This window comes from Oncorhynchus masou, unplaced genomic scaffold (genome assembly GCF_036934945.1).
Source record: "Oncorhynchus masou masou isolate Uvic2021 unplaced genomic scaffold, UVic_Omas_1.1 unplaced_scaffold_558, whole genome shotgun sequence".
Taxonomy (NCBI): Eukaryota; Metazoa; Chordata; class Actinopteri; order Salmoniformes; family Salmonidae; genus Oncorhynchus; species Oncorhynchus masou.
The window spans coordinates 227,039-255,000 of record NW_027011997.1 but is presented as its reverse complement, the minus strand read 5'-3'; the positions used below and the strand labels follow the sequence as shown (position 1 = coordinate 255,000).

The following is a 27,962-nucleotide window of genomic DNA, read 5'->3' as shown; positions in this document are numbered from 1 at the left end:
TATTCGGCCATATTCCCAGTCCTCTTTCCATGGTTAAATGTGGTAGTTTGCTCTTTCAGTTTTGCGCGATCCATCCACGGCTTCTGGTTACAATATCTCCAATGCACTTCCTTATAAACTCACTCACCGAGTCAGCATATAGACCGATGTTGTTCTCTGAGGCTGCCCGGAACATTTCCCAGTCCGCGTGTTCAAAACAATTTTGAAGCTTGGATTCAGATTGGTCAGACCAGCGTTGAATGGTTCCAGTCATGGGTACACCCTCTTTCAGTTTCTGCCTATAAGACGGTAGGAGCAAGATGGAGTCGTGGTCGGATTTGCCGAAGGGAGGACGAGGGAGGGCCTTGTATGCATCACGGAAGTTAGCAGTGATCGAGTGTAAGTGCTGCAATCAATATGCTGACAGAATTTAGGTAGCCTTGTTCTCAAATTTGCTTTGTTCAAATCCCCAGCTACAATAAATGCAGCCTCAGGATATATGGTTTACATAGAGTCCTGTGAAGTTCCTTGTGGGCCGTCGTGGTGTCTGTTTGAGGGGGTATATACACAGCTGGGACGATAACTGACGAGTATTCTCTTGGGAGATAGTATCCCAGCTGCATGTCAGTCAGCTGACGATGCTTGGATACAGATTGATAACGTAATCATTGTCTCTGCAACAAGTCAGTCCATGAAGGGTTAACTAATGTATTAGCTAATAGCATATTATTGTTGAACTTAATGCCATATGAGGCTGCCAGTGGATGGATCACTAACGTAGCAACAACTGATACGAATGTACCAGTGACTCCCAATGCAGACACACTGGGATGGAACTTGTGAAATCGAGGCCATGCATTATTTAAAAAGACAAAATGTATCTAGCCAATGGGCTAGTTGTGTACATTTTCTACAAGCTGATCAGTTCTAGCCTCGGGCTACTGGGCTAGATACATGACCATCCCTGCATACAAACCCTACAGGGAATATGTTGTCATTGACCCATAGACAGAAGGTAGCTGCAGGGTCCAGTATGGGAGACTGGCTGAGGTCAGTCACTACTCTGCTACTGCTCTGCTTGACAAGAAGAGATTGAGGACTCATCATGTCCTCTTGTCTCTGTCTGTCTGATAGAATAATATGTCATCTGGATCGGTGACTGGTGTTTTCTCTGCTGCTTCCTGTCTGTACTCATAGCAGGCCTGTTAGATAGCATGACTCCAGCTGTATCTCACGCACATGCACGCACACACACACCACACACACACACACACACACACACACACACACACACACACACACTGTATCTCTCTCTCTCTCTTTACTTCAACTTTGTCTCCCTCTCTCTCTCTCCCCCCACCCTCCCCCCACCTCTCCAGACCAGACTGGTCCAGTGCCAAGCAGGTGTTGGGTGACTCCTACTTCCTCAGGAAGCTGATGGAATATGACAAGGAAAACATTAAGCCCCAGATTCTCCAGAAGGTCACTAACTCTTTTGGACATTGTTGTTTTTTGATCATCTTCTATTCATGTCTTCCTGTATTGGCTTCATTATTTGTTTGTATTTCTTTCACTGCATTTGCAGAACCCCCCTCACTCTGGTCAAAAGTAGTGCACTATATAGGGCTCTGGTAGGGCTCTGGTCAACAGTAGTACGCTGTATAGGGTGCGGTTTGGAACACAAACTAAATAATGATGATTTTAATTGTTGATGTTTTTTCAGCTTCAGAAGTACGTGAACAACCCGGACTTTGTTCCTGAGAAGGTGGAAAAGGTGTCCAAGGCCTGCAAGTCCATGTGTATGTGGGTCCGGGCCATGGACCTCTACTCCAGAGTCCTCAAGGAGGTCGGACCCAAGAAAGAAAGACTGGCCGCCGCACAGGTCAGTGGCACAAACACACACACACGCCATCCGCCCACTGGTTCCTATTGGAAGAGAAAATGTCAACAGGAAGTTCTGTGTCAGAAGTTCTTTACTAAAGTACAGTATTAGGTATTTGTTTTTATATCCCACCCTTCTGGCTGCAGACGGAGCTGAACGCTACCATGGCAACCCTGAAGGAGAAGCAGGCCCAGCTACAGGAAGTACAGAACAAGATTAAGATCCTCCAGGACCAGTTTGACCAGAGCATCGCAGAGAAGGAGGGTTTGGGTAAGAGTTAGAGAGGAGGGTCTGGGTAAGAGTTAGAGAGGAGGGTCTGGGTAAGAGTTAGAGAGGAGGGTCTGGGTAAGAGTTAGAGAGGAGGGTCTGGGTAAGAGTTAGAGAGGAGGGTCTGGGTAAGAGTTATAGAGGGTCTGGGTAAGAGTTAGAGAGGAGGGTCTGGGTAAGAGTTAGAGAGGAGGGTCTGGGTAAGAGTTACAGAGGAGGGTCTGGGTAAGAGTTAGAGAGGAGGGTCTGGGTAAGACTGAGTTAGAGAGGAGAGTAAGAGTTAGAGAGGAGGGTCTGGGTAAGAGTTAGAGAGGAGGGTCTGGGTAAGATTTATAGAGGAGGATCTGGGTAAGAGTTAGAGAGGAGGGCCTGGGTAAGAGTTAGACAGGAGGGTCTGGGTAAGAGTTAGAGAGGAGGGTCTGGGTAAGAGTTAGAGAGGAGGGTCTGGGTAAGAGTTAGAGAGGAGGGTCTGGGTAAGAGTTAGAGAGGAGGGTCTGGGTAAGAGTTAGAGAGGAGGGTCTGGGTAAGAGTTATAGAGGGTCTGGGTAAGAGTTAGAGAGGAGGGTCTGGGTAAGAGTTAGAGAGGAGGGTCTGGGTAAGATTTATAGAGGAGGATCTGGGTAAGAGTTAGACAGGAGGGTTTGGGTAAGAGTTAGAGAGGAGGGTCTGGGTAAGAGTTAGAGAGGAGGGTCTGGGTAAGAGTTATAGAGGGTCTGGGTAAGAGTTAGAGAGGAGGGTCTGGGTAAGAGTTAGAGAGGAGGGTCTGGGTAAGAGTTACAGAGGAGGGTCTGGGTAAGAGTTAGAGAGGAGGGTCTGGGTAAGACTGAGTTAGAGAGGAGAGTAAGAGTTAGAGAGGAGGGTCTGGGTAAGAGTTAGAGAGGAGGGTCTGGGTAAGAGTTAGAGAGGAGGGTCTGGGTAAGAGTTAGAGAGGAGGGTCTGGGTAAGAGTTAGAGAGGAGGGTCTGGGTAAGATTTATAGAGGAGGATCTGGGTAAGAGTTAGACAGGAGGGTTTGGGTAAGAGTTAGAGAGGAGGGTCTGGGTAAGAGTTAGAGAGGAGGGTCTGGGTAAGAGTTATAGAGGGTCTGGGTAAGAGTTAGAGAGGAGGGTCTGGGTAAGAGTTAGAGAGGAGGGTCTGGGTAAGAGTTAGAGAGGAGGGTCTGGGTAAGAGTTAGAGAGGAGGGTCTGGGTAAGAGTTAGAGAGGAGGGTCTGGGTAAGAGTTAGAGAGGAGGGTCTGGGTAAGAGTTAGAGAGGAGGGTCTGGGTAAGAGTTAGAGAGGAGGGTCTGGGTAAGAGTTAGAGAGGAGGGTCTGGGTAAGAGTTAGAGAGGAGGGTTTGGGTAAGAGTTAGAGAGGAGGGTCTGGGCAAGAGTTAGAGAGGAGGGTCTGGGTAAGACTTATAGAGGGTCTGGATAAGAGTTAGAGAGGAGGGTCTGGGTAAGAGTTAGAGAGGAGGGTTTGGGTAAGAGTTAGAGAGGAGGGTCTGGGCAAGAGTTAGAGAGGAGGGTCTGGGTAAGACTTATAGAGGGTCTGGATAAGAGTTAGAGAGGAGGGTCTGGGTAAGAGTTAGAGAGGAGGGTCTGGGTAAGAGTTATAGAGGGTCTGGATAAGAGTTAGAGAGTAGGGTCTGGGTAAGAGTTAGAGAGGAGGGTCTGGGTAAGAGTTAGAGAGGAGGGTCTGGGTAAGAGTTAGAGAGGAGGGTCTGGGTAAGACTGAGTTTGACAGATTTTGGCACATGATTTCCATCATGTTGACACTTAAAGTTCCCACAATGTTTTCAAAGACAAACCGAAGTTCCAGAAACATGTCAGGACTAATCTACTGTAATCTCTTCTGTGTGGTGTCTGCTACATGAACTCTCTCCCTCCCATCCTCTCCCTCACTTTCGTTCCCCTCTCCCCGCCTTTCACCCCCAGCTAAGACCATGGCTCTGACCGAGGCGAGGCTGGGCCGTGCAGGGAAGCTGACAGCAGCTCTGGGGGATGAGCAGGTTCGCTGGCAGGAGAGCATCGAACTGTTTGAACAGGAGATCCATAACGTGGTGGGGAACGTCTTCATCGCTGCAGCCTGCGTGGCGTACTACGGAGCCTTCACAATGCACTATAGACAACTGGTACATCCTTTATATACAGCCCGCTAGCTCTCACTGTAACCTACCGCAGTGTGTTGCATTATAACCATTCTTAACTACATAGCTTTCGCCTTGCACTGGAGACACCTGGTATGTATGGCCTCTGTAGAGATGCAGCTTTATACACAGTTCTTACTGTCTGTTATATACTTTCACTCTACTTCTGCACCCTGCGTGTAAACATTGCTGTCTGTTCTCTGTACACTATTGGAACCAAACCCAGTGAAGCCTGCCTGTTCTAGACAGTGTCTGTGTGCCCACCTCTCTCCCTCAGACCAGACGGAGAGGCAGACCATGTGTCAACCTCCCTGCCCACACTGGCACTCTGGCCTAATGGCTCTCACTCACCTCAACCCACTGGGTCTGTCTGGCTGTCTGTCAATACTACCACTGTCTATGTGGTGTCTGTCAATACTACCACTGTCTATGTACTGTCTGTCAATACTACCTCTGTCTATGTACTGTCTGTCAATACTACCTCTGTCTATGTACTGTCTGTCAATACTACCACTGTCTATGTACTGTCTGTCAATACTACCACTGTCTATGTACTGTCTGTCAATACTACCACTGTCTATGTACTGTCTGTCAATACTACCACTGTGTAATGTCTGTCAATACTACCTCTGTCTATGTACTGTCTGTCAATACTACCACTGTCTATGTACTGTCTGTCAATACTACCACTGTGTAATGTCTGTCAATACTACCACTGTCTATGTACTGTCTGTCAATACTACCACTGTCTGTCAATACTACCACTGTCTATGTGCTGTCTGTCAATACTATCACTGTCTATGTACTGTCTGTCAATACTACCACTGTCTATGTACTGTCTGTCAATACTACCACTGCCTCTGTACTGTCTGTCAATACTACCACTGTCTATGTGCTGTCTGTCAATACTACCACTGTCTCTACACTGTCTGTCAAAACAACCACTCTCTGTCAATACTACCACTGTCTATGTACTGTCTGTCAATACTACCACTGCCTCTGTACTGTCTGTCAATACTACCACTGTCTATGTGCTGTCTGTCAATACTACCACTGTCTCTGTGCTGTCTGTCAATACTACCACTGTCTCTGTACTGTCTGTCAATATTACCACTGTCTCTACACTGTCTGTCAAAACAACCACTCTCTGTCAATACTACCACTGTCTATGTACTGTCTGTCAATACTACCACTGTCTCTGTACTGTCTGTCAATACTACCACTGTCTCTGTAATGTCTGTCAATACTACCACTGTCTATGTACTGTCTGTCAATACTACCACTGTCTATGTACTGTCTGTCAATACTACCACTGTCTCTGTACTGTCTGTCAATATTACCACTGTCTCTACACTGTCTGTCAAAACAACCACTCTCTGTCAATACTACCACTGTCTATGTACTGTCTGTCAATACTACCACTGTCTCTGTACTGTCTGTCAATACTACCACTGTCTCTGTAATGTCTGTCAATACTACCACTGTCTATGTACTGTCTGTCAATACTACCACTGTCTATGTACTGTCTGTCAATACTACCACTGTCTATGTACTGTCTGTCAATACTACCACTGTCTCTGTACTGTCTGTCAATACTACCACTGTCTATGTACTGTCTGTCAATACTACCACTGTCTGTCAATACTACCACTGTCTATGTACTGTCTGTCAATACTACCTCTGTCTATGTAATGTCTGTCAATACTACCACTGTCTATGTACTGTCTGTCAATACTACCACTGTGTCTGTTATAGCAGATGGTTATGGAGTCAGATGACTTGGGAATGTTCATTCATCCTGAATATACAAGGCTCTGATTGTTGATAAACGTGTGTGTGTGTGTGTGTGTGTGTGTGTGTGTGTGTGGCTGTGTGTGTGTGTGTGTGTGTGTGTGTGTGTGTGTGTGTGGCTGTCTGTGTGTGTGTATGTGTGGCTGTGTGTGTGTGGCTGTGTGTGTGTGTGTGTGTGGCTGTCTGTGTGTGTGTGTGTGTCTGTGTGTGTGTGTGTGTGGCTGTGCGTGTGTGGCTGTGTGTGTGGCTGTGCGTGTGTGTGTGTGTGTGTGTGTGTGTGTGTGAGTGTGTCTGTGTAGCTGATAGACCAGTGGATTGTGCGATGCCAGGAGTTGGGCATCCCCATCAGTGCCAGCTTCAGCCTCATCAACATCCTGGGCGACCCCTATGAGATCCGCCTGTGGAACGCCGAGGGGTTGCCCCGGGACACCGTTTCCACTGAGAATGGAATCCTGGTTACCCGTGGACGCCGCTGGCCACTCATGATCGACCCTCAGGATCAGGTGACCCAGCTGACAGTGGTTTTTGTCTTAAATCATTCAACCAATCAACCAATCAGAAGTATTTGTATTACCACACTTTTCATCTCTTCTGGATTCAGTCGTACTTAAATACTCTATTTAGATTCTATAACATCTTTTAATCACAGGTACCTTTATATGTGATGGTGTTGCAAATATTTATTCATCTTATACTTTGTAATAAGCTACTTGTCAAATTGTATTTCTAGTTGTAATTTTCTCTATTCTTGTATTGGCTATGATGACCAGAGTTATTTTTCTGTGGCTACATCTGCTAAAATAACAGTTGTGTTGTAATGTGTTGTGGCTCAAACCCTGACTCCCATTCCCAGACCCCAGTCTGGAACAAACCCTGACTCCCATTCCCAGACCCCAGTCTGGAACAAACCCTGACTCCCATTCCCAGACCCCAGTCTGGAACAAACCCTGATTCCCAGACCCCAGCCTGGAACAAACCCTGACTCCCATTCCCAGACCCCAGCCTGGAACAAACCCTGACTCCCATTCCCAGACCCCAGCCGGGAACAAACCCTGACTCCCATTCACAGACCCCAGCCTGGAACAAACCCTGATTCCCAGACCCCAGCCTGGAACAAACCCTGACTCCCATTCCCAGACCCCAGTCTGGAACAAACCCTGATTCCCAGACCCCAGCCTGGAACAAACCCTGACTCCCATTCCCAGACCCCAGCCTGGAACAAACCCTGATTCCCAGACCCCAGCCTGGAACAAACCCTGACTCCCATTCACAGACCCCAGCCTGGAACAAACCCTGACTCCCATTCCCAGACCCCAGCCTGGAACAAACCCTGATTCCCAGACCCCAGCCAGGAACAAACCCTGACTCCCATTCACAGACCCCAGCCTGGAACAAACCCTGATTCCCAGACCCCAGCCTGGAACAAACCCTGACTCCCATTCCCAGACCCCAGCCTGGAACAAACCCTGACTCCCATTCCCAGACCCCAGCCTGGAACAAACCCTGACTCCCATTCTCAGACCCCAGCCTGGAACAAACCCTGACTCCCATTCCCCAACCCCAGCCTGGAACAAACCCTGACTCCCATTCCCAGACCCCAGCCTGGAACAAACCCTGACTCCCATTCTCAGACCCCAGCCTGGAACAAACCCTGACTCCCATTCTCAGACCCTAGCCTGGAACAAACCCTGACTCCCATTCTCAGACCCCAGCCTGGAACAAACCCTGACTCCCATTCTCAGACCCCAGCCTGGAACAAACCCTGACTCCCATTCTCAGACCCCAGACAGGAATAAACCCTGACTCCCATTCCCAGACCCCAGCCTGGAACAAACCCTGACCCCCATTCCCATCCCCCAGCCTGGAACAAACCCTGACTCCCATTCTCAGACCCCAGCCTGGAACAAACCCTGACTCCCATTCCCCGACCCCAGCCTGGAACAAACCCTGACTCCCATTCCCAGACCCCAGCCTGGAACAAACCCTGACTCCCATTCTCAGACCCCAGCCTGGAACAAACCCTGACTCCCATTTCCCAACCCCAGCCTGGAACAAACCCTGACTCCCATTCTCAGACCCCAGCCTGGAACAAACCCTGGCTCCCATTCCCAGACCTCAGTCTGGAACAAACCCTGACACCCATTCCCAGACCCCAGCCTGGAACAAACCCTGACTCCCATTCCCAGACCCCAGCCTGGAACAAACCCTGACTCCCATTCCCAGACCCCAGCCTGGAACAAACCCTGACTCCCATTCCCAGACCCCAGCCTGGAACAAACCCTGACTCCCATTCCCCAACCCCAACCTGGAACAAGGCAACAACAGGAGACAACAGCCCTGACTATTCTATTACTAACACTATTCCCTTATCACCACTGAGACAACAGCCCTGAGACAATACGACTATTCCCACTCTCTCTGTGTTGTAATCACACACACACACACACACACACACACACACACACACACACACACACACACACACACACACACACACACACACACACACACACACAGACTCCATGCGCTTGGCCACTCTGTAGTTTGACTCTTAGCTCCAGTCCCCTGACACCTCTTATGCTGCTTCCTGTCATCTTTTGTTTCTTTCTCCTTCTCCTCTCTTTCTTTGGGCCTCTGCCCCAGGGAGCGGTCTGTTGACTGGTCTCTGTCTGCCGTGCACAGGCCGACGATGGAGATGGGGAGAGGCAGGGAGTTGAGCAGGCAGGGAGGCTTGCTGACAGCCTAGCACGGGGACACTTCGTTGTTCGGCTGGCGCAGACCGTCTCAAACGCACACAAATAGACTCACACACACACACGGCTTGTCTGTCCACTGACTCAAATGTAGTGCATTTATGTTTGTCAGTTTTCATTCATGTCGATGAGAGTGATTCTGTCCAACTCATTCCGTGGAGGGCCTGGTGTCTGGTGTCTGGTGCCTGGTGTCTGGTGTCTGGTGTCAGGTGTCTGGTGCCTGGTGTCAGGTGCCTGGTGTCTGGTGTCTGGTGTCTGGTGTCTGGTGTCAGGTGTCAGGTGCCTGGTGCCTGGTGTCAGGTGCCTGGTGCCTGGTGTCAGGTGTCAGGTGTCTGGTGCCTGGTGTCAGGTGTCTGGTGCCTGGTATCTGGTGCCTGGTGTCAGGTGTCTGGTGTCAGGTGTCTGGTTTCAGTTGTTTCCTTTTAATTAAGACCGAAACAACCAGGTGTGTGGAGTTCCTTATTCATTAGTGACCTTAACTCACCAGTCAAGTACAAGGGAGGAGCGAAAACCTGCAGACACTTGGTCCTTCGTGTCTTGAGTTTGACACCTGTGTCATGGACAACATAGTGACTTTCTGGTATGAGAGGAAATGACATGACCCCTCAATATTGGTCACTCGAATACTTTAAAGGGACAATATGGAAGTTCTGTCCCTTGTGGCGTTGGCATGACGTCGCTAATAATAATCCCTCGTTTGAAATGCTTTTTACAACCGTGTCTGGTTTGTTTCCAGGCCAACCGTTGGATCCGTTCCAAGGAGACCAAGAACGGTCTGAAGGTGATCAAGCTGACCGACTCTGGTTTCCTGCGAACCCTGGAGAATGCCATCCGCATGGGCATGCCCGTACTGCTGGAGGAGGTCAGTACTATGGCAGCCATTGTAGGTCACGATTCACCATGGAGATTAGTCTCGGGGGACAGTTCAGACCTCCATTTTGGGTCTAGAGTTAGCAAAGAGACCTGGGTGAGTTGACTTGGAACAGGAATGGTAAAACTGACCAGTCCATTTTGTGTCCTGGGTGTGTGTGAGTAGCTGAAGGAGACTGTGGACCCGGCTCTGGAGCCCATCCTGCTGAAGCAGACGTTTGTGGCGGGCGGCCGCACCCTCATCCGCCTCGGAGACTCCGACATTGACTACAACAAGAAATTCAGGTTCTACATGACCACCAAGATGGCCAACCCACACTACCTGCCTGAGGTGGGTCAAACAACCGGAAATTAGCACCTGCCTTCAGCCAGACACCGGTAGAAAACCTGACTGGCTGGGGATTTATTCTCCCAGGCAGTCTGGAATGCAGTCCATCTCAGTCTATATTAATATGGCCTGGGTCGTTCTGGAATGCAGTCCATCTCAGTCTATATTAATATGGCCTGGGTCGTTCTGGAATGCAGTCCATCTCAGTCTATATTAATATGGCCTGGGTCGTTCTGGAATGCAGTCCATCTCAGTCTATATTAATATGGCCTGGGTCGTTCTGGAATGCAGTCCATCTCAGTCTATATTAATATGGCCTGGGTCGTTCTGGAATGCAGTCCATCTCAGTCTATATTAATATGGCCTGGGTCATTCTGGAATGCAGTCCATCTCAGTCTATATTAATATGGCCTGGGTCGTTCTGGAATGCAGTCCATCTCAGTCTATATTAATATGGCCTGGGTCGTTCTGGAATGCAGTCCATCTCAGTCTATATTAATATGGCCTGGGTCGTTCTGGAATGCAGTCCATCTCAGTCTATATTAATATGGCCTGGGTCGTTCTGGAATGCAGTCCATCTCAGTCTATATTAATATGGCCTGGGTCGTTCTGGAATGCAGTCCATCTCAGTCTATATTAATATGGCCTGGGTCGTTCTGGAATGCAGTCCATCTCAGTCTATATTAATATGGCCTGGGTCGTTCTGGAATGCAGTCCATCTCAGTCTATATTAATATGGCCTGGGTCGTTCTGGTATGCAGTCCATCTCAGTCTATATTAATATGGCCTGGGTCGTTCTGGAATGCAGTCCATCTCAGTCTATATTAATATGGCCTGGGTCGTTCTGGAATGCAGTCCATCTCAGTCTATATTAATATGGCCTGGGTCGTTCTGGAATGCAGTCCATCTCAGTCTATATTAATATGGCCTGGGTCGTTCTGGAATGCAGTCCATCTCAGTCTATATTAATATGGCCTGGGTCGTTCTGGAATGCAGTCCATCTCAGTCTATATTAATATGGCCTGGGTCGTTCTGGAATGCAGTCCATCTCAGTCTATATTAATATGGCCTGGGTCGTTCTGGAATGCAGTCCATCTCAGTCTATATTAATATGGCCTGGGTCGTTCTGGAATGCAGTCCATCTCAGTCTATATTAATATGGCCTGGGTCGTTCTGGAATGCAGTCCATCTCAGTCTATATTAATATGGCCTGGGTCGTTCTGGAATGCAGTCCATCTCAGTCTATATTAATATGGCCTGGGTCGTTCTGGAATGCAGTCCATCTCAGTCTATATTAATATGGCCTGGGTCGTTCTGGAATGCAGTCCATCTCAGTCTATATTAATATGGCCTGGGTCGTTCTGGAATGCAGTCCATCTCAGTCTATATTAATATGGCCTGGGTCGTTCTGGAATGCAGTCCATCTCAGTCTATATTAATATGGCCTGGGTCATGTTTGCTTTGCATCAATACCAGATGGCTTTTATTGGAATTTCAATGTCCATCTGGTTTATCCACAGTCTAAATGAACAGCTCTACAATCAATGGCCCTGTCATTTCACCCCAATTTAATTGGTATTTCCTTTTTAGTTTGTCAAAACCAATGCGGACCAATTGAAAGGAATCCATACATGTTTAGAATAACTGTAGGCTAGTGAAGCATCTGGTTCTCACCTGTTTCTCACCCACACAAAAACACATAACATAACCACATTAAATCACATCACATGTATTTATATAGCCCTTCGTACATCAGCTGATGTGCTGTACAGAAACCCAGCCTAAAACCCCAAACAGCAAGCAATGCAGGTGTAGAAGCACGGTGGTTAGGAAAAACTCCCTAGAAAGGCCAAAACCTAGGAAGAAACCTAGAGAGGAACCAGGCTATGTGGGGTGGCCAGTCCTCTTCTGGCTGTGCCCGGTGGAGATTATAACAGAACATGGCCAAGATGTTCTAATGTTCCTAAATGACCGGCAGGGTCAAATAATAATAATCACAGGCAGAACAGTTGAACATTAGACATTAGACGCTCACATTAGACATTAGACGCTCACACACACACCCTGCCCCCTCTCTCTCCATGCCAAACGTTGGCACTAGGAACACTGTAAACAGTTGGCTCACACAGGGAGCTGTCAGCCTGGCACAGGTCATGATGATGGGTGGTTGCTGTGAAGAGCCTTGCCCACCTGCCAGACAGCCATGCCCCTGAGTTCACCCAGCCTACGGGCGCGGCGCCTGCTGCCATTTGAAGGCCCTGTCAGCCTGCTCCACCACTCTTCAGTCCCACAACACAGGGCTGGTGCTAGTCTCAGATCTATTCCCCGGGCCCAGCAATCAGTCAGACAGAAGGGACGTGAATAGACATGTCTGTCACCTCCCTTTAAACACACAGTCTGGGCACAGCTGTCACGGATAGATAGTCTAACACACAGCTTACCGTCTGGACACAGCTGTTACAGATAGATAGTCTAACACACATCTTACCGTCTGGACACAGCTGTTACAGATAGATAGTCTAACACACAGCTTACCGTCTGGACACAGCTGTCACAGATAGATAGTCTAACACACAGCTTACAGTCTAGACACAGCTGTCACAGATATACACTCTAACACACAGCCTACAGTCTGGACACAGTTGTTACAGATAGATAGTCTAACACACAGCTTACAGTCTGGACACAGCTGTCACAGATAGATAGTCTAACACACAGCCTACAGTCTAGACACAGCTGTCACAGATAGATAGTCTAACACACAGAGACAACTGCCAGGATTCATTAATAATTGAAGTGGGCGTTTGCTGAAGCTCATACTGGTTAGTGTGTTATGATTAGGAGTTGGTCTGATTTGATTGGTTGTTGATGTGTGGAGTTCACCCCCCCCCCCTGTTTTCTAGGTGTGTATCAAAGTGACCATCATCAACTTCACCGTGACCAAGTCTGGTCTGGAGGACCAGCTTCTCAGGTAGACAACACAACTCTTCTCCCCACTGTCTCTCACTCTCCTCATTAAAGGGGTTCAGACTCAGTGGTTTTCTTGTGGTATGAGCGAGTGGTTGACTTGCGTTCCTTCTCTCTCTCCCCTCACAGTGACGTGGTTCGTCTGGAGCGTCCTGACCTGGAGGAACAGAGGAACCAGCTGATTGTGAGGATCAACGCCGACCGCAACCAGCTAAAGGCCATCGAGGACCGCATCCTCAAACTGCTCTTCAACTCCAAGGGAAACATCCTGGACAACGAGGAGCTGGTGCAGACCCTGCAGGAGTCAAAGGTCAGGGGTCACCGTGGGGTCATGGGCGTACACAGTAGGATTGTTGAACTCTCAGGTGTGGTCGACTTTCTAACCATCTTTCTGTAGGCCGAGTTTGTGTTCTTCCTGTCCCTCAGATGTCGTGTCGGTTTCCCTTTCTCTCTTTCTTTCTCTCTTTCTTTCTTTCTTTCTTTCTTTCGTTCTTTCTTTTGTTCTTTCTTTCTCACTCTCTCCCTCTCTCTCTCCCTCTCTCTCTCTCTCTCTCCCCATCTCACTCTCTCACTGTCTCCCTCCCTCTCTCTCTTTCTCTCCCTCTCTCTCTCCCTCTCTCTCTATCCCTCTCTCCCTCTCACTCTCTCACTCTCTCTCACTCTCTCCCTCTCTCTCTCCCTCTCTCTCTCTCCCCCTCCCTCCCTCTCTCCCTCTCCAGGTGACGTCAGAGGCCATTAAGCATCGTTTGGAGGAGGCGGAGGCGACAGAGCTGATGATCAACGCGGCCAGGGAGCGCTACCGGCCCGTGGCCACACGAGGCTCCGTCATGTACTTTGTCATCGCCAGCCTCTCTGAGATAGACCCCATGTACCAGTTCTCCCTCAAGTACTTCAAGCAGGTGACCTTTCTGTCACTGTGGTCGAGAATGATTGGTTCTCTGACCTTCATAAATCAGCAATGTTGTTTTTCCCTTTGAGTCATAGTGTATCAGCAACATTCACTGTGGGGCTTTTTCCCTCTGGAGTTGACTTTCTCATCTTCACGTCTCCCCAATCTCCCCCTCCCTCCCTCTCTCTCCCCTGATCACCTCTTCCCCATCACATCCCTCCCACCTCTCTCTCTCCCCTGATCACCTCTTCCCCATCTCCTCCCTCCCCCTCTCTCTCTCCCCTGATCACCCCTTCCCCATCTCCTGCCTCCCCCCCTCTCTCTCCCCTGATCACCTCTTCCCCATCTCCTCCCCACCTTCCTCCCACTCCCTCCCCCTCTCTCTCTCCCCTGATCAACTCCTCCCCACCTTCCTCCCTCTCCCTCCCCCTCTCTCTCCCCTGATCTTCTCCCTCCCCCTCCCTCTCACCTGCTCTCTCTGACCCATCTTCCTCCCTCCCTCCCTCTCCACTGCTCTCTCTGACCCCCCTCCCCACCTTCCTCCCTCTCACCTGCTCTCTCTGACCCCCCTCCCCTGTAGCTCTTTAACTCCACCATAGAGATATCAGAGAAGAGCAGTGTTCTGGAAGAGCGCCTGCAGATCCTCCTGGACCAGACCCTGCTCACCAGCTACACCAACGTATCCCGCGGCCTGTTTGAGCAGCACAAGACCATCTACAGGTAAAGGGGGTTTGACCTTTTCTTTGAGCTGCATTCTGGGTATCAAATGGGCTCTACAAATATATTCACGATGATGATGAGGATGCTTCATATTTTGTTATTACAGCTTCATGCTTTGTGTGGACATCATGCGCCAGCATGGGGAGGTCACTGACGTGGAGTGGCAGCACTTCCTGCGAGGAGCGCCCCCCCTTGACAAGGTAGTCAGGTTGATTGACGGGCCCGTCAGCCAATCAAATGGGACTATCGTCCACTGTCAGCCAATTAAAGGCAACTAGTGTCCACTCTAAGCCAGTCAAAAAGGATAGATATGTGAGCTCTTAGCAAATCACAGGAAGAATTTCAAGCCCTTTACCAATCATAGAGTTTATATTTCAGACCTTTACCAATCATAGAGTTTATATTTCAAGCCCTTTACCAATCATAGAGTTTATATTTCAGACCTTTACCAATCATAGAGTTTATATTTCAAGCCCTTTACCAATCATAGAGTTTATATTTCAGACCTTTACCAATCATAGAGTTTATATTTCAGACCTTTACCAATCATAGAGTTTATATTTCAGACCTTTACCAATCATAGAGTTTATATTTCAGACCTTTACCAATCATAGAGTTTATATTTCAGACCTTTACCAATCATAGAGTTTATATTTCAAGCCCTTTACCAATCATAGAGTTTATATTTCAGCCCTTTACCAATCATAAAGTTTATATTTCAGACCTTTACCAATCATAAAGTTTATATTTCAGACCTTTACCAATCATAGAGTTTATATTTCAAGCCCTTTACCAATCATAGAGTTTATATTTCAGACCTTTACCAATCATAGAGTTTATATTTCAGACCTTTACCAATCATAGAGTTTATATTTCAGACCTTTACCAATCATAGAGTTTATATTTCAGACCTTTACCAATCATAGAGTTTATATTTCAGACCTTTACCAATCATAGAGTTTATATTTCAGACCTTTACCAATCATAGAGTTTATATTTCAGACCTTTACCAATCATAGAGTTTATATTTCAGACCTTTACCAATCATAGAGTTTATATTTCAGACCTTTACCAATCATAGAGTTTATATTTCAGACCTTTACCAATCATAAAGTTTATATTTCAGACCTTTACCAATCATAGAGTTTATATTTCAAGCCCTTTACCAATCATAGAGTTTATATTTCAGACCTTTACCAATCATAGAGTTTATATTTCAGACCTTTACCAATCATAGAGTTTATATTTCAGACCTTTACCAATCATAGAGTTTATATTTCAGACCTTTACCAATCATAGAGTTTATATTTCAGACCTTTACCAATCATAGAGTTTATATTTCAGACCTTTACCAATCATAGAGTTTATATTTCAGACCTTTACCAATCATAGAGTTTATATTTCAGACCTTTACCAATCATAGAGTTTATATTTCAGACCTTTACCAATCATAGAGTTTATATTTCAGACCTTTACCAATCATAGAGTTTATATTTCAGACCTTTACCAATCATAGAGTTTATATTTCAGACCTTTACCAATCATAGAGTTTATATTTCAGACCTTTACCAATCATAGAGTTTATATTTCAGACCTTTACCAATCATAGAGTTTATATTTCAGACCTTTACCAATCATAGAGTTTATATTTCAGACCTTTACCAATCATAAAGTTTATATTTCAGACCTTTACCAATCATAGAGTTTATATTTCAAGCCCTTTACCAATCATAGAGTTTATATTTCAAGCACTTTACCAATCATAGAGTTTATATTTCAAGCCCTTTATTCAATCATATTACTGTTCAACCCCAAACCAGAAAGAGGGCTCAGGTTTGTTGTAATATGCAGCACAACATAAATGTTGATAGTCTGTCAATTGCCGCTGGTCTATAACAGGGCTGTCTGGAATCTCTCCCGAACATGAAGATATGTCTTGAGCCAGACGATGATTCCCACGTCTTCTATCCCTCAGCAGTCTTTACTCAGCCCATTAGGAATGCATCATTTTAGATCTCCTCGTGAAGAGTGTCTGTATACCAGAGGGCTTGTCAGCCTCTTTCCCTCTCTGCAGGAGAGAGAGTCCCCTCTAACCTGTGACTGTGTGTAGAATACTGATGTCCCCATGGGTCTGTGTGTAGTCCCTCCAGAGACACAGATCTAGGATCAGCTAACCCTCCGCAATTCTAACTCTCATCATAAGGTGTGCCATACACTAAACTAGCCTGAGAACAGTGTGTTGGGACACAGACTTCATAATCTTTCTCGAGAGCAGGGTTTTTTGAAGAGTTCTGACAAGAGTGGATTGCTGAATGTGTTATTCAATGACTCTATATCTAATGGGCGGTTTAGTCTGTCTCTATATGTCGTTATTTAAGCAGGGGAAAGATGGCCGCTTTGTCTGAAACTGGGACCCTAAACCATTGGGGGGCCATTCTCATTAAAATTATGTCCTGATCCTCCGTCCTCCCCTGCTTATCTCCTCTCCACCCCCCACCTCATCTTCTCTCCATCCATCACCTCGGTTCTCCACGTAATACCCAATGTCCCCTTGTCCTCCCCTTCTCTTCTGTCTCCTCTCCACACCCCCTCTCTATCTATCCATTCACTTCTCTGTCCACTGCACTTCTCTTATCTTTTGTCCCCTCTCCCTTTCTCCTCTCCTCTACCTTCCTCCATCCCTCTCCTCCCTCTCTCTATCTCCAACACCCTGCCAACTTTTACTTTGCCGCACCACTCCTTCTCTCTCCCTACCTCCCCATGGCTGTCTCTCTCCCTCCCTCCCCATGGCTGTCTCTCTCCCTCCCTCCCCATGGCTGTCTCTCTCTCTCCCCCATGGCTGTCTCTCTCCCTCCCTCCCCCTCGCTGTCTCTCCCTCCCTCCCCCTGGCTGTCTCTCTCTCCCTCCCTCCCTCCCCCTGTCTCTCCCTCCCTCCCTGGCTGTCTCTCTCTCCCTCCCTCTCCCCTGTCTCTCTCTCCCTCCCTCCCTCCCTGGCTGTCTCTCTCTCCCTCCCTCCCCCTGTCTCTCTCCCTCCCCCTGTCTCTCTCCCTCCCCCCTGTCTCTCTCCCCCCCCCCTGTCTCTCTCCCTCCCCCCCTGTCTCTCTCCCTCCCCCTGTCTCTCTCCCTCGCTCCCCCTGTCTCTCCCTCCCTCCCCCTGGCTGTCTCTCTCCCTCCCTCCCCCTGTCTCTCTCCTCCCTCCCCCCTGGCTGTCTCTCCCTCCCTCTCCCCCACCAGGATCATCCAGAGAGGCCTGAGGTGCCATGGCTGTCAGAGTTTACCTGGCAGACATGCTGTGAGCTGGAGGACACGCTGCCCTGCTTCAACGGCATCAAGAGAGAGATCACCGCCACACCCATCTCTATAAAACTAGGTAGAGTAACACATAGCTCAAATAACCTAGACACCCATCTCTATAAAAATAGGTAGAGTAGTAACACAGCTAAAATAACCTAGAGATTACCACTAGGTAGAGTAGTAACACAACTAAAATAACCTAGAGATTACCACTAGGTAGAGTTGTAACACACAGCTAAAATAACCTAGAGATTACCACTAGGTAGAGTAGTAACACAGCTAAAATAACCTAGAGATTACCACTAGGTAGAGTAGTAACACAGCTAAAATAACCTAGAGATTACCACTAGGTAGAGTTGTAACACAGCTAAAATAACCTAGAGATTACCACTAGGTAGAGTAGTAACACAGCTAAAATAACCTAGAGATTACCACTAGGTAGAGTTGTAACACAGCTAAGATAACCGAGAGATTACCACTAGTTAGAGTTGTAACACAACTAAAATAACCTAGAGATTACCACTAGGTAGGGTAGTAACACAGCTAAAATAACCTAGAGATTACCACTAGGTAGAGTTGTAACACAGCTAAAATAACCTAGAGATTACCACTAGTTAGAGTAGTAACACAGCTAAAATAACCTAGAGATTACCACTAGGTAGAGTAGTAACACAGCTAAAATAACCTAGAGATTACCACTAGGTAGAGTAGTAACACAGCTAAAATAACCTAGAGATTACCACTAGTTAGAGTAGTAACACAGCTAAAATAACCTAGAGATTACCACTAGGTAGAGTAGTAACACAGCTAAAATAACCTAGAGATTACCACTAGGTAGAGTAGTAACACAGCTAAAATAACCTAGAGATTACCACTAGGTAGAGTAGTAACACACAGCTGAAATAACCTAGAGATTACCACTAGGTAGAGTAGTAACACAGCTGAAATAACCTAGCGATTACCACTAGGTAGAGTAGTAACACAGCTAAAATAACCTAGAGATTACCACTAGTTAGAGTAGTAACACAGCTAAAATAACCTAGAGATTACCACTAGGCAGAGTAGTAACACAGCTAAAATAACCTAGAGATTACCACTAGTTAGAGTAGTAACACAGCTAAAATAACCTAGAGATTACCACTAGGTAGGGTAGTAACACAGCTAAAATAACCTAGAGATTACCACTAGGTAGAGTAGTAACACAGCTAAAATAACCTAGAGATTACCACTAGGTAGGGTAGTAACACAGCTAAAATAACCTAGAGATTACCACTAGTTAGAGTAGTAACACAGCTAAAATAACCTAGAGATTACCACTAGGTAGGGTAGTAACACAGCTAAAATAACCTAGAGATTACCACTAGGTAGAGTAGTAACACAGCTAAAATAACCTAGAGATTACCACTAGGTAGGGTAGTAACACAGCTAAAATAACCTAGAGATTACCACTAGGTAGGGTAGTAACACAGCTAAAATAACCTAGAGATTACCACTAGGTAGGGTAGTAACACAGCTAAAATAACCTAGAGATTACCACTAGGTAGAGTAGTAACACAGCTAAAATAACCTAGAGATTACCACTAGGTAGGGTAGTAACACAGCTAAAATAACCTAGAGATTACCACTAGGTAGAGTAGTAACACAGCTAAAATAACCTAGAGATTACCACTAGGTAGGGTAGTAACACAGCTAAAATAACCTAGAGATTACCACTACCTTGTAATCTGCTAATGATGTCAATGTCAATGCTAATGATGTCAATGGGAACACACACTCTTCTGCCTTGCTCCAGAAGTAGATGAATATTGGAGTGTGTGTTCCCAGGTCGTCTGGAAGTGTGTTTCAACCCAGAGAACTGGCAGGGCTACGTGTCTGACTCCCAGCTGCCTCCCTACTCAGAGGAGATGTCTGAAGAAGAGAAGGAAAAGGCAGACGGGGTCAGGGGTCACTGGGATCAGAGACTGGGGGCCTTCCAGAAACTGGTGCTCATCAAGAGCTTCATGGAGGAGAAGGTAGTGGGGGTTGTTGGTGTGTGTGTGTGTGTGTGTGTGTGTGTGTCTGCTTGTGATGGTGAAAGGGCTGCCAGTTTTCTTGGCATCTCTCTCATTGTATGTTGTATATCAATGGTCATATTTGATAGAAGTTGCCCTTCAGGCCACACAGCGATATTTGCAGTTATGTTCATCCATCCGTTTTATTTAGGGTGTGTTCTTAAATTCAATCTGGAGTGCCAGAGTGTGCTCTGAGCGTTGTCAGATTGTGCGTTGGTAAAACCAGAGCGTTTGGCTCTCGGAGCGTTCAGAGCGCATACTGGACGCTCTGGCGCGAGGACTAGGTTTGAGCCGAGCGTTCTGACCTCACAACTATCGTCAACCACCCAAGCTAACTGGCTAACGTTTGCTAGCTGGCTAGCTACTTCCAGATTTATAATGAGAGAACACCTCACTCTGACCATTTTCCTTGAGCTAGCAGAGCTGGTTAGGCTGTTTTCATGTTATCCTGAGTGTTGGTGACTGTAACTGTGCTGCTGGCAACATTTTAATGATGTTTTTTTGCCAATGTTTGCTGACAGCGGCCATATTCAGCTGGTGTTGAACGTTTGTAAATTCAGTTATTCTGCTCTCTGAAACACTCAGAGGAGAGTACTCTGGAATCAGAGTAGGTCGCCAGAGGGAATCGACTTTCTCTCCCTCCCTCCCTCTAGGTGGTGTTTGCGGTGACAGAGTTTGTGATCGTGAGCCTGGGGAAACAGTTTGTAGAGAACCCTCCTGTTGACCTGGCCACTCTCTACAGTGACATGTCTCCCTCCACCCCCTGGTCTTCATCCTCAGTACCGGATCAGACCCCATGGGAGCCTTCCAACGCTTCGCCAAGGAGAGGGGATACCTGGACAGGTGAGGGGGTGGGACAGCGGGAGGATGGAGGAGAAGGGGGAGGGAGGGAGGGGTAGTTGGGTACCCCTGTCCCCCTCCCTGAGACTGTTCCCCTCTCTATGTCCGTCTCCTGTATCTCAGTATTAACATGTGTCCAGGTCTGGCTGGTGGAGGCCGTCATTGTAAATAAGAATGTGTTCTTAACTGACTTGCCTAGTTAAATAACGGGTCAATGAAAAATAAATCAATAAAAATCTCACTCTAGGTCAGGGTCCTCTCTGTCTCTTAGTATTAATCCTCTGTCTCTCAGTATTAACTCTGTCTCTCAGTATTAATCCTCTGTCTCAGTATTAACTCTGTCTCTCAGTATTAACTCTGTCTCTCAGTATTAACTCTGTCTCTCAGTATTAACTCTGTCTCTCAGTATTAATCCTCTGTCTCTCAGTATTAACTCTGTCTCTCAGTATTAACTCTGTCTCTCAGTATTAACTCTGTCTCTCAGTATTAATCCTCTGTCTCTCAGTATTAACTCTGTCTCAGTATTAACTCTGTCTCTCAGTATTAACTCTCTGTCTCTCAGTATTAACTCTGTCTCTCAGTATGAATCCTCTGTCTCTCAGTATTAACTCTGTCTCAGTATTAACTCTGTCTCTCAGTATTAACTCTGTCTCTCAGTATTAACTCTGTCTCTCAGTATGAATCATCTGTCTCTCAGTATTAACTCTGTCTCTCAGTATTAACTCTGTCTCTCAGTATTAACTCTGTCTCTCAGTATTAACTCTGTCTCTCAGTATTAACTCTGTCTCTCCGTATTAACTCTGTCTCTCAGTATTAACTCTGTCTCTCAGTATTAACTCTGTCTCTCAGTATTAATCCTCTGTCTCAGTATTAACTCTGTCTCTCAGTATTAATCCTCTGTCTCTCAGTATTAACTCTGTCTCTCAGTATTAATCCTCTGTCTCTCAGTATTAACTCTGTCTCTCAGTATTAACTCTGTCTCTCAGTATTAATCCTCTGTCTCTCAGTATTAATCCTCTGTCTCTCAGTATTAATCCTCTGTCTCTCAGTATTAACTCTGTCTCTCAGTATTAATCCTCTGTCTCTCAGTATTAACTCTGTCTCTCAGTATTAATCCTCTGTCTCAGTATTAACTCTGTCTCTCAGTATTAACTCTGTCTCTCAGTATTAACTCTGTCTCTCAGTATGAATCCTCTGTCTCTCAGTATGAATCCTCTGTCTCTCAGTATTAACTCTGTCTCTCAGTATTAACTCTGTCTCTCAGTATTAACTCTGTCTCTCAGTATTAACTCTGTCTCTCAGTATTAACTCTGTCTCTCAGTATTAATCCTCTGTCTCAGTATTAACTCTGTCTCTCAGTATTAACTCTGTCTCTCAGTATTAACTCTGTCTCTCAGTATTAATCCTCTGTCTCAGTATTAACTCTGTCTCTCAGTATTAACTCTGTCTCTCAGTATTAACTCTGTCTCTCAGTATTAACTCTGTCTCTCAGTATTAACTCTGTCTCTCAGTATTAACTCTGTCTCTCAGTATTAACCCTGTCTCTCTCTCCAGGGTGAGGTCTATCTCTCTAGGTCAGGGTCTCTCAGTATTAACTCTGTATCTCTCTCCAGGGTGAGGTCTATCTCTCTAGGTCAGGGTCTCTCAGTATTAACCCTGTCTCTCTCTCCAGGGTGAGGTCTATCTCTCTAGGTCAGGGTCTCTCAGTATTAACCCTGTCTCTCTCTCCAGGGTGAGGTCTATCTCTCTAGGTCAGGGTCTCTCAGTATTAACCCCATGTCTCTCTCTCCAGGGTGAGGTCTATCTCTCTAGGTCAGGGTCTCTCAGTGTTAACTCTCTGTCTCTCTCTCCAGGGTGAGGTCTATCTCTCTAGGTCAGGGTCTCTCAGTGTTAACTCTCTGTCTCTCTCTCCAGGGTGAGGTCTATCTCTCTAGGTCAGGGTCTCTCAGTGTTAACTCTCTGTCTCTCTCTCCAGGGTGAGGTCTATCTCTCTAGGTCAGGGTCTCTCAGTGTTAACTCTCTGTCTCTCTCTCCAGGGTGAGGTCTATCTCTCTAGGTCAGGGTCTCTCAGTATTAACCCTGTCTCTCTCTCCAGGGTGAGGTCTATCTCTCTAGGTCAGGGTCTCTCAGTGTTAACCCTGTCTCTCTCTCCAGGGTGAGGTCTATCTCTCTAGGTCAGGGTCTCTCAGTATTAACCCTGTCTCTCTCTCCAGGGTGAGGTCTATCTCTCTAGGTCAGGGTCTCTCAGTATTAACCCTGTCTCTCTCTCCAGGGTGAGGTCTATCTCTCTAGGTCAGGGTCTCTCAGTATTAACCCTGTCTCTCTCTCCAGGGTGAGGTCTATCTCTCTAGGTCAGGGTCTCTCAGTATTAACCCTGTCTCTCTCTCCAGGGTGAGGTCTATCTCTCTAGGTCAGGGTGTCTCAGTATTAACTCTGTCTCTCTCTCCAGGGTGAGGTCTATCTCTCTAGGTCAGGGTCTCTCAGTATTAACTCTGTCTCTCTCTCCAGGGTGAGGTCTATCTCTCTAGGTCAGGGTCTCTCAGTATTAACTCTGTCTCTCTCTCCAGGGTGAGGTCTATCTCTCTAGGTCAGGGTCTCTCAGTATTAACTCTGTCTCTCTCTCCAGGGTGAGGTCTATCTCTCTAGGTCAGGGTCTCTCAGTATTAACCCTGTCTCTCTCTCCAGGGTGAGGTCTATCTCTCTAGGTCAGGGTCTCTCAGTATTAACTCTGTCTCTCTCTCCAGGGTGAGGTCTATCTCTCTAGGTCAGGGTCTCTCAGTATTAACCCTGTCTCTCTCTCCAGGGTGAGGTCTATCTCTCTAGGTCAGGGTCTCTCAGTATTAACCCCCTGTCTCTCTCTCCAGGGTGAGGTCTATCTCTCTAGGTCAGGGTCTCTCAGTATTAACCCTGTCTCTCTCTCCAGGGTGAGGTCTATCTCTCTAGGTCAGGGTCTCTCAGTATTAACCCTGTCTCTCTCTCCAGGGTGAGGTCTATCTCTCTAGGTCAGGGTCTCTCAGTATTAACCCTGTCTCTCTCTCAGGGTGAGGTCTATCTCTCTAGGTCAGGGTCTCTCAGTGTTAACCCTGTATCTCTCTCCAGGGTGAGGTCTATCTCTAGGTCAGGGTCTCTCAGTGTTAACTCTCTGTCTCTCTCTCCAGGGTGAGGTCTATCTCTCTAGGTCAGGGTCTCTCAGTATTAACCCCCTGTCTCTCTCTCCAGGGTGAGGTCTATCTCTCTAGGTCAGGGTCTCTCAGTATTAACCCTGTCTCTCTCTCCAGGGTGAGGTCTATCTCTCTAGGTCAGGGTCTCTCAGTATTAACCCTGTCTCTCTCTCCAGGGTGAGGTCTATCTCTCTAGGTCAGGGTCTCTCAGTATTAACCCCATGTATCTCTCTCCAGGGTGAGGTCTATCTCTCTAGGTCAGGGTCTCTCAGTATTAACCCTGTCTCTCTCTCCAGGGTGAGGTCTATCTCTCTAGGTCAGGGTCTCTCAGTATTAACCCTGTCTCTCTCTCCAGGGTGAGGTCTATCTCTCTAGGTCAGGGTCTCTCAGTATTAACCCTGTCTCTCTCTCCAGGGTGAGGTCTATCTCTCTAGGTCAGGGTCTCTCAGTATTAACCCCCTGTCTCTCTCTCCAGGGTGAGGTCTATCTCTCTAGGTCAGGGTCTCTCAGTATTAACCCTGTCTCTCTCTCCAGGGTGAGGTCTATCTCTCTAGGTCAGGGTCTCTCAGTATTAACCCCCTGTCTCTCTCTCCAGGGTGAGGTCTATCTCTCTAGGTCAGGGTCTCTCAGTATTAACCCTGTCTCTCTCTCCAGGGTGAGGTCTATCTCTCTAGGTCAGGGTCTCTCAGTGTTAACCCTGTCTCTCTCTCCAGGGTGAGGTCTATCTCTCTAGGTCAGGGTCTCTCAGTATTAACCCCCTGTCTCTCTCTCAGGGTGAGGTCTATCTCTCTAGGTCAGGGTCTCTCAGTATTAACCCTGTCTCTCTCTCCAGGGTGAGGTCTATCTCTCTAGGTCAGGGTCTCTCAGTGTTAACCCTGTCTCTCTCTCCAGGGTGAGGTCTATCTCTCTAGGTCAGGGTCTCTCAGTATTAACCCTGTCTCTCTCCAGGGTGAGGTCTATCTCTCTAGGTCAGGGTCTCTCAGTATTAACCCTGTCTCTCTCTCCAGGGTGAGGTCTATCTCTCTAGGTCAGGGTCTCTCAGTATTAACCCTGTCTCTCTCTCCAGGGTGAGGTCTATCTCTCTAGGTCAGGGTCTCTCAGTATTAACCCTGTCTCTCTCTCCAGGGTGAGGTCTATCTCTCTAGGTCAGGGTCTCTCAGTATTAACCCTGTCTCTCTCTCCAGGGTGAGGTCTATCTCTCTAGGTCAGGGTCTCTCAGTATTAACCCTGTCTCTCTCTCCAGGGTGAGGTCTATCTCTCTAGGTCAGGGTCTCTCAGTATTAACTCTGTCTCTCTCTCCAGGGTGAGGTCTATCTCTCTAGGTCAGGGTCTCTCAGTGTTAACTCTCTGTCTCTCTCTCCAGGGTGAGGTCTATCTCTCTAGGTCAGGGTGTCTCAGTATTAACTCTGTATCTCTCTCCAGGGTGAGGTCTATCTCTCTAGGTCAGGGTCTCTCAGTATTAACCCTGTCTCTCTCCCAGGGTGAGGTCTATCTCTCTAGGTCAGGGTCTCTCAGTATTAACCCTGTCTCTCTCTCCAGGGTGAGGTCTATCTCTCTAGGTCAGGGTCTCTCAGTATTAACCCTGTCTCTCTCTCCAGGGTGAGGTCTATCTCTCTAGGTCAGGGTCTCTCAGTATTAACCCTGTCTCTCTCTCCAGGGTGAGGTCTATCTCTCTAGGTCAGGGTCTCTCAGTATTAACCCTGTCTCTCTCTCCAGGGTGAGGTCTATCTCTCTAGGTCAGGGTCTCTCAGTATTAACCCTGTCTCTCTCTCCAGGGTGAGGTCTATCTCTCTAGGTCAGGGTCTCTCAGTATTAACCCTGTCTCTCTCTCCAGGGTGAGGTCTATCTCTCTAGGTCAGGGTCTCTCAGTATTAACCCTGTCTCTCTCTCCAGGGTGAGGTCTATCTCTCTAGGTCAGGGTCTCTCAGTGTTAACTCTCTGTCTCTCTCTCCAGGGTGAGGTCTATCTCTCTAGGTCAGGGTCTCTCAGTATTAACCCCCTGTCTCTCTCTCCAGGGTGAGGTCTATCTCTCTAGGTCAGGGTCTCTCAGTGTTAACCCTGTCTCTCTCTCCAGGGTGAGGTCTATCTCTCTAGGTCAGGGTCTCTCAGTATTAACCCTGTCTCTCTCTCCAGGGTGAGGTCTATCTCTCTAGGTCAGGGTCTCTCAGTATTAACTCTGTCTCTCTCTCCAGGGTGAGGTCTATCTCTCTAGGTCAGGGTCTCTCAGTATTAACCCTGTCTCTCTCTCCAGGGTGAGGTCTATCTCTCTAGGTCAGGGTCTCTCAGTATTAACCCTGTCTCTCTCTCCAGGGTGAGGTCTATCTCTCTAGGTCAGGGTCAGGGTCTCTCAGTATTAACCCTGTCTCTCTCTCCAGGGTGAGGTCTATCTCTCTAGGTCAGGGTCTCTCAGTATTAACTCTGTCTCTCTCTCCAGGGTGAGGTCTATCTCTCTAGGTCAGGGTCTCTCAGTATTAACCCTGTCTCTCTCTCCAGGGTGAGGTCTATCTCTCTAGGTCAGGGTCTCTCAGTGTTAACCCTGTCTCTCTCTCCAGGGTGAGGTCTATCTCTCTAGGTCAGGGTCTCTCAGTATTAACCCTGTCTCTCTCTCCAGGGTGAGGTCTATCTCTCTAGGTCAGGGTCTCTCAGTATTAACTCTGTCTCTCTCTCCAGGGTGAGGTCTATCTCTCTAGGTCAGGGTCTCTCAGTATTAACCCTGTCTCTCTCTCCAGGGTGAGGTCTATCTCTCTAGGTCAGGGTCTCTCAGTATTAACTCTGTCTCTCTCTCCAGGGTGAGGTCTATCTCTCTAGGTCAGGGTCTCTCAGTATTAACCCCCTGTCTCTCTCTCCAGGGTGAGGTCTATCTCTCTAGGTCAGGGTCTCTCAGTATTAACCCTGTCTCTCTCTCCAGGGTGAGGTCTATCTCTCTAGGTCAGGGTTTCTCAGTATTAACTCTGTCTCTCTCTCCAGGGTGAGGTCTATCTCTCTAGGTCAGGGTCTCTCAGTATTAACTCTGTCTCTCTCTCCAGGGTGAGGTCTATCTCTCTAGGTCAGGGTCTCTCAGTGTTAACTCTCTGTCTCTCTCTCCAGGGTGAGGTCTATCTCTCTAGGTCAGGGTCTCTCAGTATTAACCCTGTCTCTCTCTCCAGGGTGAGGTCTATCTCTCTAGGTCAGGGTCTCTCAGTATTAACCCTGTCTCTCTCTCCAGGGTGAGGTCTATCTCTCTAGGTCAGGGTCTCTCAGTATTAACCCTGTCTCTCTCTCCAGGGTGAGGTCTATCTCTCTAGGTCAGGGTCTCTCAGTATTAACCCTGTCTCTCTCTCCAGGGTGAGGTCTATCTCTCTAGGTCAGGGTCTCTCAGTATTAACCCTGTCTCTCTCTCCAGGGTGAGGTCTATCTCTCTAGGTCAGGGTCTCTCAGTATTAACCCTGTCTCTCTCTCCAGGGTGAGGTCTATCTCTCTAGGTCAGGGTCTCTCAGTATTAACCCTGTCTCTCTCTCCAGGGTGAGGTCTATCTCTCTAGGTCAGGGTCTCTCAGTATTAACTCTGTATCTCTCTCCAGGGTGAGGTCTATCTCTCTAGGTCAGGGTCTCTCAGTATTAACCCTGTCTCTCTCTCCAGGGTGAGGTCTATCTCTCTAGGTCAGGGTCTCTCAGTATTAACCATGTCTCTCTCTCCAGGGTGAGGTCTATCTCTCTAGGTCAGGGTCTCTCAGTATTAACCATGTCTCTCTCTCCAGGGTGAGGTCTATCTCTCTAGGTCAGGGTCTCTCAGTGTTAACTCTCTGTCTCTCTCTCCAGGGTGAGGTCTATCTCTCTAGGTCAGGGTCTCTCAGTATTAACCCTGTCTCTCTCTCCAGGGTGAGGTCTATCTCTCTAGGTCAGGGTCTCTCAGTATTAACCCTGTCTCTCTCTCCAGGGTGAGGTCTATCTCTCTAGGTCAGGGTCTCTCAGTGTTAACCCTGTATCTCTCTCCAGGGTGAGGTCTATCTCTCTAGGTCAGGGTCTCTCAGTGTTAACTCTCTGTCTCTCTCTCCAGGGTGAGGTCT

General features: G+C 47.5%; 1 protein-coding gene across 1 annotated transcript in view; it reads left to right on the top strand.

The window, feature by feature from the left end:
- Nucleotides 1-27,962, top strand: part of LOC135536109 (dynein axonemal heavy chain 6-like) — a 193,352-nt gene that overhangs the window by 134,821 nt on the left and 30,569 nt on the right. Inside the window, 16 exon segments of the mRNA XM_064962498.1 lie at nt 1,359-1,461; nt 1,703-1,861; nt 2,008-2,131; nt 4,042-4,238; nt 6,344-6,547; nt 9,534-9,659; nt 9,834-9,998; nt 12,899-12,966; nt 13,092-13,272; nt 13,682-13,861; nt 14,432-14,571; nt 14,678-14,771; nt 17,806-17,941; nt 19,690-19,877; nt 20,570-20,672; nt 20,675-20,759. Of these exon segments, the coding sequence (XP_064818570.1) occupies nt 1,359-1,461; nt 1,703-1,861; nt 2,008-2,131; nt 4,042-4,238; nt 6,344-6,547; nt 9,534-9,659; nt 9,834-9,998; nt 12,899-12,966; nt 13,092-13,272; nt 13,682-13,861; nt 14,432-14,571; nt 14,678-14,771; nt 17,806-17,941; nt 19,690-19,877; nt 20,570-20,672; nt 20,675-20,759 (2,253 nt within the window).